Source organism: Dioscorea cayenensis, chromosome 11 (genome assembly GCF_009730915.1).
Source record: "Dioscorea cayenensis subsp. rotundata cultivar TDr96_F1 chromosome 11, TDr96_F1_v2_PseudoChromosome.rev07_lg8_w22 25.fasta, whole genome shotgun sequence".
Lineage (NCBI taxonomy): Eukaryota > Viridiplantae > Streptophyta > Magnoliopsida > Dioscoreales > Dioscoreaceae > Dioscorea > Dioscorea cayenensis.
This window is the reverse complement of record NC_052481.1, coordinates 3,137,553-3,157,620: the sequence shown is the minus strand read 5'-3', so window position 1 is coordinate 3,157,620 and position 20,068 is coordinate 3,137,553. Positions and strand designations below refer to the sequence as shown.

Below are 20,068 nucleotides of genomic sequence, written 5' to 3'. Positions count from 1 at the left end.
ATACCTTGCATATAAATTTTCAGTTAGGATAATTTCCTTCAAACAATTGAATTCTTTCTATATATTTGAGGCCCCATCATATCTTTGTCCTCTTTGTCTAAAAAAAGACAACCCGTGTTTGGCACAAAGGTAATTAATGACATTTAAAGATATGACTGACAGAGGTATGAGGCAAATGAACCATAGCAAAGAATCACTCTATCACATATACATCCTTATTCACATATCGCAAAATAACTCCCACTTGCTTCTTCACTTAGACATTCTAGATTTTATCAGTCATAAGAAAAAAAAAAATTATCCCTAACATTATTAACAGTGGTATGTGTAATCTCTATTGCACAAGCATTTTCCAACTCATTATTAATCTTTGGGGAAGCCATTTGATTATTTCCAGAGGCATTTTGATTGAATACCCCCCAAAGCTCTTCATTTTGTAGGCTATACCACTCAAGTATCTCAAGAAAATTGTCTTTGTTCAATGAGTTAGAGGACTCATCATGTTTATGAAAAATCAGACTTTGCTTTTGTTGAAAACAGCCACATCTAAAACCACCATTAAACGAATGTGGTATGCAACCTCCATCTCATGTGAATGTGTAGTTAATTGGGGTGACACGCTTTGCTCTAATTTTGGAAGCTTTGAAACTATTCTTTGTCATCATTATACACATTGTTCATGGCACCGACATATTTTGCGAATTTTTCTAATGGTTTTTTTTTCCAATTATTAAACCTTGTTTTAGTGAATGCATCCTTTTCTATTCAACTTTCTTTGCTTGGCTTGAAAAAAAAAACGCTGCATCTTTAGTTACACTTTACTCTAACCACGAATGTTGTTTTAAACCAAGTATTCCGAAAGCTCTTTCATTGTTTGCCATACTTTTTTTTATAGAAAATTGTGGGTAATTAGTTGACAAAGGGCTATAGTCAAATATTCCCTTCTAACTTGATTAGTAATCCCAGCATCAATATCTATGATCAGCTTTAGTAGTCCTTGGTCACTAGCCATGTCATCTAAATTGAAATTCTCATGGGTGTTTTTTCGCATTTGATTCGGAGACTGAGGTTGTTTTATGAGGATTAGACATGGCTATAGTTTGTTGTAGCTATGATGAAGACTCAGATCTACAAATAGTTTGAAAAAAAATGCTACAAATTTGTAAAAACTCATACACCTTTTCTTCGTAGAGAGAAATAAATAAAAAAAATCATCCAAAATCACATGAAAAAGCTTAGGAAATGCAAGGATAATATAAGAGAATAGATGAAGAATAATAACCAAAATCTTACATTTCACAGGTTGACTGTGCCAGTGGAGAAAGGTGTGGTTTATAAAAAAAGTGACAAACAACAAATTGGGAAGATAACAGAAGTATGGTGGTCGTCACAAAGAGAGAGGTGCTAATCGGGAAACACAAGGGAGGCAGTGAGGGTTTTCTTAAGATGCGTTAATAATAATACACATTTTTGAGAAGTGTGATGGAAGTCACACAAAAGTATTAAAAAATTTCAAAAGTGTGACTTTGAGATTTTTAAGTCAAAACTTAGAATTTGACTTTATTCAAATATGGGGCTTTCCACTTTCAGATTCACTTTTATGAACTAAACACACAAAAGTGACAGACTTCAATCACTTTCGAGAACCAAATACTCTCTTATCTCTAGTGAATAAATAGGCCCTAACAAAAGTAGAGTTAAAAAAAATGATACACAGAGGTTAGAATCCAAACCCGAAATAATACAAGTTAGGTTATAGAATCCAAACCCGAAAATTATCGGATTCGGATCCATACCATAAAATGGACATCCATACCTTATCGGGTACTAAAAATAGCCTTATCGGGTACTAAAAATAGCGAAGAACGTCCAAACCGAAACCCGATAATATAACGGATCTATTCGTCGGCTCAATCGAGTGGTCGCGGCGTTCAGCGTCTCTTCTCTTCGTTTCCACCAGCCCCGACACGGCACCATGCTCTCAAAGTAAGTCTCCTTCTTCCTCTTCGATTCATGCATTGATCATTGTCTTTGATCCTAGTTCTTTGTTCTTGCTTGAAATCTAGGTTTTGGAGTTGAGATCTAGGGTTTGGAAAGTTGAATTTGTGTAATCTTTTTTTTTTTTTATTTTTTTATTTTTTGATTTTAGGGTTTTGAGCTGAAGATTATGCTGGTTGTTGTAACTTATGTTGTTGATGAGGGTGGAAGCGCTGGGTGATCTCTCTGGTTGAAGGATTCTCGGGTTTCCATTATGTTGACGAATGTATTTCGGATTGTAATGTTTCTAACTCATCTTGTGCTGTCTTGTTTTTGGATTGCTGGTTTTTGTTGTTTGTTTAGGATTTTTGTTTCTTGATTCGTAGTCTCTGTTGATTTGTTTCTTTTCACTTCACTCGAATAGCTGAAATAGTTAGCTGATGTTGGTCAAGCAATACATTTTGTCTGCTGCGATGATGTCTTTAGTGGATTGAATGATTATTTTAATAAAATAAGTCATTTTGAGCTTGAATTATTGCATATGTTCTGGTGCTTTAGTGAATGAAAGTAAGATGAGAGCATTAGGTTAAATTAGACTTGTTTTTCATGGTTCTTGAGATCCTAGCCTTTAGTCTCCATTGCTTGGGTCAAGTAGTTGTTGTTTTTCATTGGAGAAACTTGTTCAAGTCCTCCTTGGGGTGAATGTTTAATCGTTTGCCAGCATGGAAGTGAACTAATGTTCTTGTTAGCTTTATCTTTACTTTTTAGTTGTTAGAATCAGACTGCCTGGGGTTGATTTTTATTGCACATGAGTTGTCCGTGCGTTATATTGCTGGTCGGAGTTATTTGTGCAGGTTAGTACATTTGCCATAAATAGACACTTACGGGATCAATAGCAAAGGGCTATGAGTAGGATGTTAGATGGCGTTTAGTGAAACATTTAATAAGGTGTATTTTAATCTTGGACAGAAAATTATTTGCAAAGTAGCATGACTACAGATCACCAAGGAAAAAGGAAGAAAGATAGAGAAAACTTCTTTGTATTATTATAAACAATTAAAACATTGTAGAAAATTAGAATTGTGATTTAGTTGTGATTTTGGAATTACTTTCCAATTTGCTGTGTTTTTAGATTAATAAATTAGGGTCAATATTAGATATGAATAGTGGGAGGAATGTTATATATGGAAACTGTGGAGATTGGAGTATGATGAGGAAAAAAATGCTATTATCTAAAACTTTATCATTCATTGGATAGGAGAAATATTTTCCCTGTAACCATAGTTGTTAGAGGCGTAAGGCGCATTTGCGCAAGGGGTCTTGGGGCCTAGGTGCAAGGTGTGCTCTTAAGAGACACTAGGTGGACTAATTAAAAAAAATTTGAAAAATAGTTTTTATGTTATATGTTCTAAATTTTTAGAATGTCCTAAAGATTAATATCATAGAAGACATAAAAACATACATAGTAACATACAAAATAATTTTTCAAATGTTTAATACAAAATACAATTACATGGTATAATGCATGCATCAAGTCTCAAGTCCTAACTCGAATAATAAAATCTACTGACTATCATCAAAACCATCAAGTCCATCGTCATTATCATCACTACCAACATCATCAATTTTCTCTTCAAATTTATCATTCTCTTCATCTAAATAATCATCTCTGAAATTTTCTTTCTCATCATCACCATTTCTAAGAATTAAGCAGGTTCTCAAACTAGCAGATGCCTTATCTTTCCCCTTTAATGGCCTCGAATTGAAGTGCTGAGCTTTGTATTCTACTTGGTTGTGGTTGCCTTAATTTTAAGTCGATTTTGGTTGCATGTTTTTGTTTTATGTAAGCTTTTTTTATGTTCAGTCACCAAGATGTGTAGGCAAGATTAAAAGTCAAAGTAAAAATAAAAAAACATAATGAAATTGGTAGATGCTATGGAGGCGCGCCTAAGCCCTTGCTTGGCGCCTAGTGTAAAGGCGCGCGCCTTTTTGACATCGCCCGCCTGACATGCATAAAGGCGCAAGCCTTTGACCCTTGTGCCTTAAGCGTGCCCGAGATGTGCCTTTGAGCAGATGAGAAAATTGTGGCAATGTCATCAAATTCATTTTCTTGGATCTTGTTTGGTGTGTTGTAATTTAGATGTTCTTGTTTAATGTGTTTTCATGCACTGGAAGTTAAGTTATGAGTTTCTTGTCAATGCTTTTGAATGACATGCATCCTTACGGAAAATAGAACTTTTGACATGTGATATTGGTACTGCTATCTTTAAAATGACTAGCCATCATTTAATGTTTATGATAATTTACAAGTCCTAATATGACTTGGCAGATTTGTTTGTTGTGTTGGATCTGGTTCATTTTATTATATTTTGAATACTAAACTGTAAAGTATGTTATTTAATATGCATAAGATCAATTATTGGAAATATAAATACAAGATGGTATAAATGGAAAGCGTTTTTCCTTTGACATTATTGATATGAATATCAGAAATCGAAAGTTCTGACATAATATTAATTGGCATATCGGACTTGGGAAGTCCTACTATATATAGAGAAACATGTTATATTTCTTTTGTGGAGTGGTATGTAGGTTCAAGCAAATGTTCACTGGTTTAGTGAAAACTTATCGTATTGTCCGATGTAATGGATTGACTCATTGACATGCATATTAGAAATTAATTGTGATGCCACCACATGACATTATATGCATATGCTGAATAGTGAGATGATTTCATGTCTACCTTGTGAAAGTATCCATTATCAGCACAGCCTTGAATATGCAATCTTTTGTTTGAATGTAAAAAATCTGTGTTTTTAAGAGTAAGCCCAAGATATCTGACGGCTAGCTTCCAAATTGAAAACTTCATGTTGAGATTTTGAAAATATCTTGGGTCTAATCTGGTCTGAATTTCTGACGAGTTCATACCTTATGCAACTTATACATCTTAGGGAACTTGTCCATGATTAGAATAATCTTCTTACAAGGATAGGATGTATTGTAAGCGATAATATGCATTAATATACAAATCATCCCTTTGAAGGGAGTTGACTTTGTCAGGAAGACTTGCTCATGTGGTCAGAGATCATTTCTTACAATCTTACACTTATGTTATTTATGCATGTGGTTGAGGTATTGAAAGCTGTCATGGTTGAACATAGTTCATGGAATAAGTTTGGGAAGTATGTATTGTTCAATATTGGTTTAACTTGTACCAGTGTTATTAACTACGGAAACACTGATTATATTCCTTTATTCACATAAAATTAAAGAAAAAAAATTACCATTTGTTAGCTTTACCCGTATCTAATGCAACTGAGGATAATGGTATGTGATCAATGATACCAAAATCCAATTGCAAGAATTCTTTCTTGTCCTTTTAATTAGCATTTGAGAACTTTTCTGATGTTCCATTTCTCATTTGTCTGCTATATACTGTTAAAATATGGTTTTTTCCCCTCTAATTCTGTTGCATTAATTTTTGGCTTACTGTTGTTGTGTATTTGTTTGATCATCTAATGCGTTTTGGAACATTAATAGCATTCACCTACTGTTTTTTGTGTTGTTTCCATGAACATGTTTTCAGGGGGAGCAGTTTCGTACTGTATCTTGGTTTCAGTTTCTTCCTAGTGAATCTGATGCAAACACCCTACCTGATAAAAGGTCTTATTTACTCTGCGTTTTTCTATTTGATGGAAATGACTTGTTTTCATGAATCTATGAATTATTTTCTTATGTTGTATACTATCATTCTCCTCCAGCTTAAAAGTGGAACAAAAAGATGCTGCTACGTTTTTGGTACTTTCTGCACACCTCCAGTTGCAGAATGAAGGCTTCCTCAGCACATGGTCTAATTCGTTTGTTGGACCATGGGATCCATCTCAGGGTGTGCACAACCCTGGTTAGACTTCTTGTCACTTTGCGCTCTCTCTCTCTCTCTCTCTCTCTCTCTCTCCCTCCCATCTACAATCAAATGGTTTTTCTATGAGCAGATGAGAAAATCAAGCTTTGGCTTTTTATTCCTGGGCGACACTCATCTATAAGTGAGAATGCACAATCTATTGTCTCAAGATTGAAAGGTGCCATGAGGCCTTCTACTTTTAAGGAGGCTATTTTTTATGACTTGCCTTATTTCCTTAATCAATCTCAATCACACTGACCTGATCACTTTTTTGAAAATTTTCATTATTTTCCTTACCCAAGTTGTTGGGACTGGACTTTGGGTACCTCCTGGAGACTCTGAAGAGGTAGCGGCCGCGCTATCTCAATCTTTAAAAAATTCTTTAGAAAGGTTGTTCATCTTTTTCTCTATGTTGTGAATTCTTTCTCTGTGCATATCTTATTCTCAACCTATTTGCATTGGCAGATCGTTGAGATTGCTTTCGTACATGAGATTTGGGGATGTTTTCACAAGGTGCCATAATTTTACAACAAATGAAAATAACTTAAGGTATGTAAGGTAGACTTCATTTCGCTGCTAGTGTGTATTTTTATTTTAGCACGGTTTTTTTAAACCATAATAATTCTTGCAAGTTGCAAGCATTGAGCACTTTTAACCCATTTTTTCACAACAAGTAAGATCAAATCTTGATAATTTATTATGAAGTTTTATATATTTCCCCACAATTTTATCTGAAAAGCATTGAGCAATTTGCTGGTGGGATAATATTGGCAGAACGCCTGAAAAGTTTTATATTGGTTAAATTTTATCTGTCAAGCAAAAGGAGCGGTGATTCAATCTGAGAATAGGCGAAATATGTCAAATATTTCATTTATTGATTCCACTATCCAAGTTCCCTTGATCGAGACCTATATGCCCAGTAGTGCATCAGCCAAATAGAAAATTACTTCAAAAACTGGATAGTTGTAATTACCACATTCTCGAACGAAAGGAATAATCTTCAAAACTTTGTCATGATGAGACGATATCTCACTGTTTGTGATTTTTTTCCCTTAACATTGATAGGTGCTTTTATATTTCATCTACATGTCTTGTTGACTATTATGGTTCTTGTGCATTTGAATTTCCCATGTGATTATAGCTGGGAAAATCTAATCTCATTTTCCTGTTAATGTTTAATCATCAAACTGCACAAACTCGGGCTAGTTTTTGGGCATCACAAAATTACTATTCTCACTATTCATTCCAATTTTGGATTGAAGCACGAATCCCTTAAAATCTTATAGTTTCATTCATGTCAAACAAGATCCCCTGCATCTCTGTCTTGCTTTTTCTTACAAACACAAGTTATTTTATTCTTCTAGGCCTTTAGATTATTATTAGCTTTGCCTTTAATTGGTTCTATTCTTTACATATTGTACATGTTCATGAAGATTTTTAGCTTTTATCTTAATTTTATGGCTGCATCATTTTTATTTTGGGTTGTTCCTCCAATTAGTACTTATGTCATCACATGCAGCATCAACATTGTATAAGGTGTTTTCCTGATTCTCAAATTTAGGATGTACTAGCATGCAGTAATAACATGACACAGGCAACAAGCACTCCAAAATTGAAGTTTTAGGTTGGTGGCTGAAATTAGGTTGCTATGTAGCTGTAGAAATTTTACTTTTCATGCGCTTTTGCATGTGAGTTTAAGAACATTTAACGTTAGATTGGTATGTAACTTAGGCATTAATATGTTGAAAACAAGTCAGTTGGCACAGTTGAAGGCAAAGTGCTGATTTTCATTTTGTCTTGTCCATTGCATACACTGATCTCCTAGTCTCAAATTATAGCTTTTGAGAGTTCAAGTAGGTTTTATAATTATGTATTACCTAATATAGTAGAAAAATAATGGTTTGCTGTGCATAGGTTTGTCATGTTATTTAATGGATAGCTTGACTTTTATACTTAAATATTTATGTACTAATGATTTGCTTAACCTGATGATTTGTAGGAGAGCGCAACCTGCCATTGAGTTTGTTTTTGCTGCCACTGAAGAAGCAATTTATGTGCATGCCATCATATCAGCAAAGTCTGCATTTTTCTTTATTGTTTTGTTTAATTTGACGCTTCCTTTCCATTGAATGTAATGTTTTTTGCGATTATTGGTTACCAGGCATGTCCGAGGCCTATGCAGTGATGATATGGAAAGGTTATTGAAGTACCGGTCCTCCAATTCTGTTCAAGAAGGGATCCCAGGTATACCTTCTATCATGATTTACATGCAACTGATCAGGCTATGTAATTTATTTGGTTCAGCTTTATGTTGCTTTGGTGGGCATTGCTTCTGGTATCTAATGAATTTTCTATCCTATATTTGTATTTTTGAGGCTCATTAATTCTGTTTCATGTTTATACTCTCATTTTGTTTTCTTAGTATCTAGGCGTTTAACTCCTTTTCCTTAATTTTCTTCAACCTGTTTTTTCATGTGTTTTATGTTGAACATTTTGCACTCTTGTTATCCCCATGTGTGATCTTGATATGCTTCTGTGCCTTGACATTGCACGTTAGGTGGAAATCCTCTCTTTGGTTTGTATATAGTGTAATTTACTAAGATGAAAGATAATTGATTACCTTGTGGGAGTAGCTGAAAAACTTTGTTTTTTTTTTTGTGCGGCATGAAAGATCTATCAGTTTGCTGGCATGGACTTGTGTCTGCCTTCTATCGGATATTGGTTACAGTGCCCTCAGTGAATACTCAATGTTGATAGCTGATTAAAATAATTTGGAGGAAAGAAGTTAATATTTCACTTTCCAATGATTTCATACATAATTTGTCTTCTTTCCTGTTGATGATTTCTTTGTAGAAATTTATCTTGTTTTTTATAGATTAGGATGCGCTCTAATTTATTTTGAGATTGGCCTTCTTTTGCAGTTATTGTTGCTCCTAATGGAATGCATGGCAGGCTTATTGGATGTCGCCCCAGTGATTTGGTGAAGCAAGTGTATGTCAGGTTGCTTCCTTTTCTGCTTTAGCACATGTGCTTGCTTTTAGAATAACGATTGGATCAATTCAAATGCTGAAATGGTGGAAAGTGTTTTGCTCTTGTAGACTGGCCAGTGTTTTCTTCTTCTTTATTTCTGTCTGCTAAAGGAGATGGAATTGTCTTGAAAATATGAAGATTTAAGGATTTTACATTTCTGAACTTTCCTATACAATTTATTCTCTTGTTTCAGTGGAGAAACTAATAATTGATAACTTGAAGTGACTGATGATCTTTTGTCTCACTAAATAGAGAAAGATGGTGCTATTCTTTTTATGTAAATGATTCCTGAATTCATTTTCCTGGCAATTTGACACTCCAAATGTTTTCCTTTTCTTTTACATCCTTCAGTAGGATGATGGTTTAAATAATTTCTGGACTTCATGCTTTGTTTTCCTTGATTGATATTTCAGCAAGGCTAAGGCTTCAAATGGACTCTCTGTTGGCATTCCTTTCCATGCTGCTCAATCTTCAGTGTGCCAACTCAGGGGCCAGAGCTTTTATGCAGAGGTTAGCCTTGGTTGCCCTTCCTCTTCCAAGGGTTGCTCATTGAGATCAGTTAGGGATCAACCCAAAGTCCTCATTCAGCAGTCTGAAGAACAACACCAGGTATCTTCTGAAAGTGTCCAACAGAAGCAGGGATCCACTGATAAACTTCCAGTACTTGAAAGAACATTCCTTTACCCCGCAGAAACAGTGCTTCTGCCAGTCATGCAAAGAGCTTTTGCTAGATCTTCTCTAAAAAGGTATCCATTATCGCAATTTTCTGCTTCTGAAGCTTTGATTTTTAGGTATGTGAAATAATTTTTCTTGCAGATTATGGCTCCAAAATTCAGTGGGGACGCCACTATTTGAGTTGTGGTCATTATGGAACTTTTCGGGTTCATCTCATCTGGAGCACTGGTTAGTTCTGATGTTCAATCTTCACTGTCAAATAATCCTTATTTGTCATCTATTCACAAGTGCATGATTCAGTGCATGCACAAGAGTCTTTGACCTTGTGTAGTGTGTTTATAAAATTATTGACGGCATCTTTGAATGGTGTCCATACAAAGATGCTGTCAATAAGACCTGAGTGCAGATTGTTTTGAGGTAAATTGTATAAAAATATAAACAAAATCAGTAAAATAAACAGCAAGCCTAATTGAGATGTAATGGAATATGTTGGGTCCTTGTCAAATTCAGTTTGGAGCTTGGCCAGGGTGCTTAAGTTCAACCCATTGTTGATAACTTGAGTGGCCAAATTTATGTTAAGCTTAAAGCAAGCAAAGTTTGAGCTACTTGATAAACTTGATTATTTGATGACCCCTTACATGTATTTCTGTCATTATCCCAAGGATGTTATTATATTATTTCATGGCTTCTGATATGCTGATGCATATGATTTTCTTTGCTGAAATAATGTTGGCAAGGATCTCTTTTTTCTTTTTTTTTTTTGTTATTTCAATATCTGTTCACTCCAAGTGATAATTATCTTTGTTTTGTACATTTCCTTTCAATTCAGTATGCACTGAATCTGGTTGTCTACAATTTGTGCATTTTACTGTCCCATAAATTGTTGGGCTAGGTTTGACATTATGATTATTCTTAATTGGTTAGTCCTTTGGTCATCAACGAGTCATGCCCTTCTGTGTATTTTATTGTGAGAAAATTTGGTTTTGCTCCCTTTGGTTTTTTGTTTGATCTTTTTAGAGCCTCTTCTTATCTGTACTTTTTTCCCCTTCTGTTGGTGATTAGATTCTGATAATGCTTTATTTCTTTTTTTTTTTCCTTTCGTTTCATTTTCTTGCCTCCTCAGTTTGGCCTTTGGAGATGATGGAAGAAGTGATTTTACCGATTGCCTTGGAGTTGAGTTTAGTGGATTGCGGATGCAGCGAAAAAATAACAGTAGCAGCAACAGCAATAGTAGTAGCATCAGCAGCATAAGTAGTACCTCTAGTGAAAGTGACAATGATATTCTTGGAGCAAATGATCTTGAAGCTGACGCCGATTCACTCACATGTAAACAGTCTGGTTTGGCGTCCACTGATCAATTTGAGAATGATGGTCACAAAATGGTACAGTAGACTTAAACAGAGTGCAAATGCCTTTATTCGAGTCTTTTTACAGATGTCTCTTTTTGTGGACTTTTTTTTTTTAGTTTAAAAGTGTTCCTTTGTTAGCCTCACTCGTTAAATGTCAATCCTGCAAACTGCAAAGGTCATAAATTTACAGAAGTTTTAGTTGATTATACCTTGCTGTTTAAGCTCGTGGTCAGTGTTTAATGATAACATTTGAATTTGACATAGAATTAACACACACTGTCATGTTAGAAGAAATTGATACATTTCTGTTATCTTCAATGTGTTTAGTTGGATAATTAATGTAGAAAAGTGGAGCTTGATGCATATGTAACTGCTAATGAAAGGCTAACAAATTCTTATGTGCTGTTTTCTGTCATTTCATAAGAAAGGAAAATATTTCTTTTTTATTTTAATGGCATGTTTGTTTTTCTTTTACACGCATATGTAACTTAAATCAGTTCATTGGCTGAGTAAATCATTTAGCTCTAAAAGCAATGATATTTATGACCATTCCTTGTAGGTTTCTAAGCGGATGCGAACGGGGATGGCAGAAACCTTTGGTCAAGCTGGCACTGTTGTAAGTGGAACTACGCAAGATCCATTCAAATCTGATTATAGTGGTGCTGAAGGAAACAATTCAGCTGGTGCAGGAGTTCAGATAGGATCCAACTGGGGTTGGGATGAGGATGGCATAAGCATCGATATTCAAACTCTCCTTTCTGAGTTTGGGGATTTTGGAGATTTTTTTGAAAATGAAGTCTTTGCCTTTGGAGAGGTAGGGTGTTTAACTGCCTGTTTCCACTAATTTCCACATTTATCTACTGGTGTTGCAGTAAATTAAGTTTAATTGATCATTCCTTGACTAGTATAAATGCTTCTGAATAGTTTGGCTAGTACTGGTTCATAGTGTCCTTGTACAAAAACTATTTTTGGGGGAGCGATTGCAATCCATATGTGGAGTATATAATGATCTGAAGATTGCAATTCATTCCCTCAAATCATGGTTTCCTTAGTTCATTGTGGTGGTCAGATTAATTTTTTCTAGTTTTCTTACTTTTTCATTATTTTTTTCTTTTTCTCTTTTGCAATTTTCATCAGTAGGCCATTGCTTACGAAAGTCCGTCCTTATGAACAAGATCGGGTCAGGAAACTCTTTCACAAATGCATAAATCTGGGCATCCGTTGCTGTTCATCAAAATTTTCTGATCTTTTTTTTTATTTTCTTAACAAAATCAGCACAAAAAAAAACTGTTGGATGAATAATTTAATGTGTCATTATTAGATTTAAGGGATTCTTTAATCGTCTGCATCATTACAACTGTTATCATGTCTCATGTTGAAATGCATAAATTTATGAGAAATACATATCAATGACTAAGAATTGAAAGCAGCATAAATTTATGAGGTTGCTTTGCATTTACTACCTTAGAACACATGCCATATAGAAGCTTTAAGAATTGCTTGTTAAGTGTTAGCTGCTTATCTATTGAAATTGGCTAGAAAATTTCATTATCAATCTTAATCTGCCGCCATTCAAGGGCATGTTACCTTCATATTTTACATGAATTAAAAATAGACCAGCATGATGCTTAATTATGTTGTTTATTCAATATTTCTTAATTTTATTTGTCTAGGAATTGTAAATAGAGTTTCCTTTTTGTTTAGCCCCCTGGTACTGCTGAGTCTCAAGCCATCATGTTCCCATCTGCTGATAGTGGAGATATCAGCGGCAGTCCTTGCACAGGTGGATTGGATGCCGCTGATCAGAGATTCTCGCCAGTTAATATTTCTTCTTTGGAGGCGTTTACACATTCCTTTGCAACACCTACGGATGATGTTTCTAATCGAAGTACAGAATCTACAAGGGACTTTAGGCCAACAGGCATTGTTTGTCATTCTTCAGCACCATCATCTAGTAAGTTTGACTATCTGATAAAAGCAGAAGCTTTGATGATATTTGCACCTGAGTATGCTGCAGTGGATATCCCAACTAGTGAACCATCTACGTCCATTGTTAGAAGCACATACCTTCCCAGATCTAAAAGAGTCGATAGTTTAAGTTCTGGCACTTACTTCTACAGTGCCACTCCACTATCCCCTTGCAAGGACTTGGTGATAGAAAAGAATGAAATATCCTTGAAAGCAAAACCTAATATCGCAGGGCATGATGGGAGTTTGTTGGTCCCATCTAGGAAATTATACGCCTATATAGATCATGGAATTCGAAGAGCTGAAAAAAGACCACGCACTCATGAAGTACCTCCAATTAAAGGAGATGTGACATCTCCTGTATCAGTATTGAATTCATCAATTCCTGTCTTAACCATCCAAAAGAAGAATGGCAGCACATTAGAGCCAGGGCAGCTTCTATTGTCTCTAAAGACCACTCTTGCTACAGAAATTGATTGCATTGTGTTCCAAGCTGCCATGTGCAGGATCAGACATACGTTATTATCTCTTAGCAACCGTGCCCCTCTTTGGTCGAATAAACTAATTGGAAGTGTTATGTCGGAGATGGTTCCAATTGATACAAGCACTGCAACAAATAGTATTCCTAATAAGTATGAAGCAAAAAGGAAAGATCCAGTACCAGTAAGAGTTGCTGCTGATGTTGATGTTTTAATGAATGATGGGCCTGTTACTGCATCTGTGGGCGTTTGGCGTTCTGTTGCAGCACCCAAAGGGCCAAAGTCTATGAATACTTTCAATTCTGAGAGCTCACCAACTTTGCCACATAATTCAAATGTCGAGAGTTTAGTGTCCCTTGCTCAAAGGCAACCTCTTCAAGAGCTTCTTGATGCCATGGCATTTTTAGTTCAACAATCTACCTCTTTTGTTGATGTATCGCTTGACACTGATGGTGGAGAAGGTCCCTTTTGTTGGCTTGCATTACAGGAGCAACAGAGGCGGAGTTTCTCCTGCGGTCCATCTATGGTTCATGCAGGTTGTGGTGGACTTTTAGCTGTATGCCATTCTCTGGACATTGCTGGTGTTGAATTGTTTAATCCACTATATGCTGATGTAAGCTTCCTTTTCCATTGTTCTTAGTTTTATTTAATTACTGATTATAACTTTTTAATTATTATTTACCACATTCTTGTTGAATTACCAATGGTTCACATGACAGTATAAAAGTGAATCATAGCATAATTATTTTGTATTTTTGCATGTGTGCATACACACACATGCTGCCATTTCACTGGGGCACCAGCATTGTGAATCCACGTATTATAAATATGCTCTTTGAGTTAGATTTTCTAGTGACGGTCTCAAGAGGATGGCAATCACTGGTGTGACTATTAAGGTTTTATGGGGCATAGTTTTTACCACAAATCTTGGCTTGCCATGCAGGAAATTAGACAAATTCACAGGAGTGTATATGCAGAAAAAAGGTTCAACAAGTTTCATGCTTGCCTATCAGTATAATGATACTTGGCACATCATCATCATGCATCCATCATTCTTATATTCTCTGCCAATTAGTTTTGCATCCTTGCTTTGAATCAATTGTTATCTAGGCTCCCACATGTCCTTTCTGCTGACAATATGATCTCTCTCATGAAACTATAATCTACTTTTCAAGGCTAGTGTTTGCCAAACAATGAACATGACATCATATGGCAGTCAGTCTTATCATTGCTCTAGAAAACCATGTCAGGATTTTCCTCACATAAAGGTTATCATCTTGTGTAGAAGATAATTGTCTAACCCCTTGTCATTCTAGCTAATAACTGTAACCACGGTTGTAAATGTTAAATTAATATCTTTTTTCAAGCACATCTCATTTCCTGCATACAATTCACCATGGTGTTAATTAATGATCTCTAAACATGCGGTTTTGATGATTTATAATCTTCTTGGTCCAGGTCCAGGTGTCGTCGGTAATTAGTTTGCTGCAGTCTGACATAAAAGTAGCAGTGAAACATGCTTTTGGAAATTTGGATGGGCCATTATCTGTGTCTGAGTGGTGCAAAGGCCGCAGCTCTTTTGGTGATTCAGGAAACACAGGAGATGGGTATCCTTTTCAAAGCCCTGTTCTTGAAGCTAAAGATTCTTCAAGTACTTTAACTCTTGCAGGAGAGCCAATGAGTCCCTCTCAGTCAGCCGGTGGCCCATCTTGCATGAAAGGTAACCTCAATCAACTTTTTGTTGATTTATTTATTTATTAATCTTTTTTTGCCAATTGGAAACTAATCCATGCCAAACAGATTGCTCTAGAATTGATGATTCATCTCAAAGGAGGTCGAATCAAGAGATGGCTAATTCAGAATCTGAACTACAGAAGACATATTGCAACTTCAGGCCAACACTATCAGTGCTCCCGTTGCCCTCCATTCTTGTTGGGTGTGCATCTTGTTAAACATTTCATCCTTCATTTTGTATTTTAATTCTGCATTGCAGACCAATGAGGACTTCCATTTGAGGTTGAAACTGGTTAATATGATAGGTACCAGGATGATTGGCTGAAAGCATCGGTGAGCACTCTACAGTTATGGGATAAGGCTCCTCTTGAACCATATGCTTCACCCAAACCAGTAAGTTCATGCATTGAAACTTAATCATGTTTGTAGTTTCATGACATCTTGGGTTAGTCCTCATGGACATGGATTCTGTTATGTGAAATCTTTTTTAATAAAAAAGTAGCTGTCTTTTACTATTACTGATGCTTGGTGACTGTTGCAGGTTTCTTACTTAGCCATATGTCCAGATATTGATCTCCTTACTACTTCTGCCACTGATTTTTTTCAACAGTTAGGAGTAGGTAAGTTTGGTATCCTTTTCTAGTATCAATTTGTAAGCTGCTCACTAAATTAATGTTTATACACCCCAGATTCTAGCCCATGATCTATTGCCTGCAAAAATGATGTAGCAAAACTCAGGCAGTCAGACCTAATGAAAACTAATGTTACTGTCCATGTTGGAAATGTTTTCACTAGAGGGATTTAGGTATATGGAAGGAATTTGTGTATTCCATCACTAAACACATCATTTGGCTGGATTTCTGAGAGATGCATTTTTCAATTGAGAGGGCTATTAGCCTGCAAGGCTGACTGATAGTTGAGAGTTCTGATGGGATTTCATGTGCTTGATGATTGTGTCATATAACACAGGTCAATCATTTATATCTTAAGTCTTTTTCAAAGGTCAATATGTTGGTCAGAATCTTTTGGAAGGTAGTATATGATTTGTTACTTAATGCCACAGAGAGTGAGTTTTGGGGAAATTCTAGTCTTGCTGCTGATAATATTTTATTGAAAATAGAGGCCACTGTTGTCCCTCTGGATCATGGAGTTATAGTAGTCACTATGCATTGGCAGCTAAGATAATTCCAACCTGGCTTTTTTAAAGAATGGTATATTAATCAAAATTCACAACAGTGAAGCACATGCTCAAATCTTATTGAAACAACTTTAATAGATATACAGAAAGAGTGGGGATCACTTGCAGATATGCAGCATTAAAATTGTTACCTGTGAATACTTATCTTTGAATTTTGATATATATTTCTATAGTTTTCTCTGATAGATTGTTTGCTTGTGCTTTCAGTTTATGAAACTTGCAAACTTGGAACACATTCACCTCAGATAAGTGGAAGTCAAATGGAGTTATCCCCTGGGAAATATTTGCCTTCTGGACTTGTCCTTGTTGACTGTCCTCAGCAACTAAAGATTGCAAGCAATTCTGCATTTGCTATAAGTTCAACAAGTGATTATTTTCAAGCTCTAGCCAAAGGTTGGGATAGGAAGAGTTTCATTAGTTCTCTTTCCAAGGTTCTTAGGGATTTAAAGCTGGCTGCACATTCTACAGTACCTCAAAAAGAGGGAACAGCTGGACCTATCACAGTATGTCATTTTATTTTTCTTTACTTTGTCAAATGCTTGCTCTATTTTGTGACACCGATGACCCCCTCCTCTCCCTTTTTTTTGCGCACTGACCCTGCTTTGCATGTGTATAATTGCGAATATTACTGACAATTATGCTGCTTGTATGTGTTTGTCTGGTATCATCTCATTTTTTGTTGTTCTCTAGAATTATTACTAATGTGTCATCTCTTGTTAACTGTCATTTGATGACTTGTTTCATTGATTAAAATATGGCAACTATTGAAGTATAGACAACCAACTTCAAAAATATACTGATTGTTTTGATGACTTATTCAGGTAGTATATGTTGTGTGCCCCTTTCCAGAGCCTATAGCTGTTCTGCAGACTTTGGTAGAGTGCTGTGCAACTCTAGGATCAAGTGTTCTATTGCCATTTAAAGACAGAAGATCCTTTTTGTACTCTCAAGTTGCGAAGGCTCTGAACTGTACTTCTGCTGTGGATGAAGCATCAACTTCAAATGTCATAGTGCTTTCAGGTTTTAGCATTCCTAAACTTGTTCTGCAGATTGTGACTGTGGAATCCTTGCTAAGAATCAATAGGCCAGCTTGTGAGCTTGCCATGTTGAAGGATATTGCATTCACTGTGTACAATAAAGCCCGTCGAATTCCACGAGTTGCATCTACTAATGACATACTACAATCAACTGTGACTGGGAGATCCCAATCCTCAATGATGCATGTAACGTCTCCTATTCCCGGACTGTGGAAAGACTTCGGTCGCATGTCTGGACCAACTCTCACAAGAGAGGTTGAGTTAGATAATACAACATTGAGGCCTGGCCCTTGGGATAGTTCGTGGCAAACATCCCGAACTGGAGGACTAAACTGTGACACAAATAGACCAATAGATTTACTCTGCCAAGAAGATGCTAGGTACATGTTTGAACCATTTCTTATTTTGGCTGAACCTGGTTCTGCAGAGCGTTCCACTTCCTCCTCTATGTTTGGTATTGTTGCGCCAGAGTCTTCTAATTTGAGAACCAGTATGGATGATAGTAGTGGGATATACATGCAAAGTTCAACTCCAGGTGGGAGTTCAGATATTGGAACAAGTTCTGCATTTGATAAACCAGAACATGACCGAAAGGCAGCAAGTCTTCATTGCTGTTATGGTTGGACTGAGGATTGGCGTTGGCTGGTCTGTATCTGGACAGATTCCAGGGGAGAGTTGCTTGATAGCAGCATTTTTCCTTTTGGCGGTATTAGTAGCCGTCAAGACACAAAGGTTCTTCAATGTCTTTTTGTTCAAGTTTTGCATCAAGGTTGTCAGATACTATCATCTTCATCTGATGCTATTAATGCCAGACCAAGGGATATAGTCATTTCAAGAGTTGGTTGCTTCTTTGAGCTTGAATGCCAAGGTGCAGGAAACACAATATTCTTTTGCACGTATTGTTGAATTTAGATGTGTTAGCATGTAGTAGTACCCTTGTTATATTCTTAATCATTAATTGGCTGCTGTAAACAGAGTGGCAGAAGGCTATTTACTCGGTCGGAGGTGGTGAAGTTAAGAAGTGGCCTTTGCAATTTCGACGGTCTGCACCTGATGGCATATCATCAAGCACTAATGCAAGTTCTCTGCAGCAGCAGGATATGGGTTTAATTCAAGATAGAAACCTTCCTTCATCACCTAGCCCTTCCCTGTATAGTCCTCATGCAAAACCATCTAGCTTCATGAAAGGGGGTTTGGGGCAAACAAACAGCAAAAAACAGCTCTTGTCAGGACAAGCTCCACCTGATAGCTCCAGAGGATTTTCTCATTTGGTGCAGAGCATCACTCTTGTTTCAGTTTCAATCGATCATTGTTTGAATATAATAGTCCCAGCAGACTTGCCTTCAGGTGGTAAGTACACGAAGGGGGCATCCGTGAAAGAGTTAATTTTATATTCATTTCCTCCTTGTTTCTGTTCCATGAGAAATTTACACTCTAAATGTTGTCATATTATATGTAGGTGTTGGGCCTCAAAGCAGCAGTGCCTCAGGCATTTCTGGTTATGTTGAAGGATTCAGTCCGGTGAAGTCTCTTGGGTCTATGTCTGCATCTTATCTCCTGATCCCTTCACCTAGCATGAGGTTCCTTCCCTCATTACCCTTACAGCTTCCAACGTGCCTGACATCGGAGTCACCACCTCTTGCTCATCTACTGCACAGCAAAGGGCCTGCCATTCCCTTATCAACCGGCTTTGTCGTGTCAAAAACAGTCCCTTCAGCAAGACGAGATCCTACAGAGTCAGTAAAAGAGGATTGGCCTTCTATTCTCTCGATCAGCCTTGTTGATCACTATGGAGGCAGCAACAGCAACAACATAGTCCAGGAAAAGATGTCCCGAGGCACCAGCAACAGCAACACCACCAAGCAGAATCGGAGTTTTGGGACAGATGTGATCAGCAAAGACTACGAGGCTGATGCACATTCAGTTTTAGAATCCGTGGCAGCGGAGCTTCACTCTCTTTCATGGATGACTGCCAGCCCTCTTTATTTGGAAAGGCGAACTGCGCTCCCCTTCCACTGTGATATGTTTCTAAGATTAATGAGGCTTCTCCATTACGCCGATAAAGAGTTATCTCGTTTGGCTGAACAAACACAGTAGTGGTCTCTTGAAAGCACTCTGTGATTCTAACTTTTCAAGCAGAGCACTCTCTTCAACTTTGCTCGGCCGTTGCCGGTTGCCGGTTATATTTTTGGACGGCAACGGTTATCAGTGATTGTTCTCCATTCGATGTGCTGTAACAAATATAGCAAATTCAAGGGCAGAGGTTCTGTCTCTCCCAATCATATGTTCATATAACCATTACTGTAGAAATAGAAAAATCGGCAGGACGAGTTCTCTTCCTTTACCCATTGACAACTTGTTTGTAGAACAGTTCATCTTTATAAGTTTGTTTTTGTAGAACATTAACATAACAAGGTCTTTTTTTTATCTACATATTGTTCATCAGTTAGTATCTTTGTGATTATTCATTTCAATCAAGCTATTTTATCTTTGTACTATCAATTATTCAGGTCTCTTTTTCCCTTAAGAAATGTTAAGCACACAACTCTCGTTACATTTCAGGATAAATATGTAGTGTTTATCCATTGCCAACTTGCAGTAAAAAAACTGCTTTTGTTTTTTTTTTCTCTGGCTAACAAGCCCTTTTGTTTTTTATTAGTTTTTTGATATTGTTAGTGGGCATGTTATTATATGGTCGGTTATAATGCAGTAATTTTTTT

At 36.5% G+C, this 20,068-nt stretch overlaps 1 protein-coding gene across 3 annotated transcripts; it reads left to right on the top strand.

Annotated features, from left to right (window-relative positions):
• The first annotated feature begins 1,888 nt into the window (after window positions 1-1,888).
• On the top strand, window positions 1,889-19,779 carry LOC120272275 (mediator of RNA polymerase II transcription subunit 13). 3 transcript variants are annotated; one of them, XM_039279045.1, is made up of 23 exons: window positions 1,889-1,986; window positions 2,150-2,275; window positions 5,564-5,640; window positions 5,739-5,878; window positions 5,970-6,056; window positions 6,181-6,268; window positions 6,344-6,427; window positions 7,878-7,955; window positions 8,040-8,122; window positions 8,800-8,869; window positions 9,322-9,654; window positions 9,725-9,811; window positions 10,707-10,965; window positions 11,492-11,746; window positions 12,637-13,992; window positions 14,838-15,099; window positions 15,180-15,315; window positions 15,419-15,506; window positions 15,655-15,733; window positions 16,519-16,814; window positions 17,133-18,216; window positions 18,324-18,698; window positions 18,808-19,779. In XM_039279045.1, the coding sequence occupies exons 2-23, from the start codon at window positions 2,252-2,254 to the stop codon at window positions 19,443-19,445; spliced, it is 5,979 nt and encodes a 1,992-aa protein (XP_039134979.1). In that variant the 5' UTR covers window positions 1,889-1,986; window positions 2,150-2,251; the 3' UTR covers window positions 19,446-19,779. The 3 variants fall into 3 exon arrangements, with proteins under 3 accessions (XP_039134979.1, XP_039134978.1, XP_039134980.1); XM_039279044.1 differs by having other exon boundaries at window positions 8,800-8,878; XM_039279046.1 differs by lacking the exons at window positions 1,889-1,986; window positions 2,150-2,275; window positions 5,564-5,640; ... (5 more) ...; window positions 8,040-8,122; window positions 8,800-8,869 and having other exon boundaries at window positions 9,429-9,517; window positions 9,600-9,654.
• Window positions 19,780-20,068: the final 289 nt, after the last annotated feature.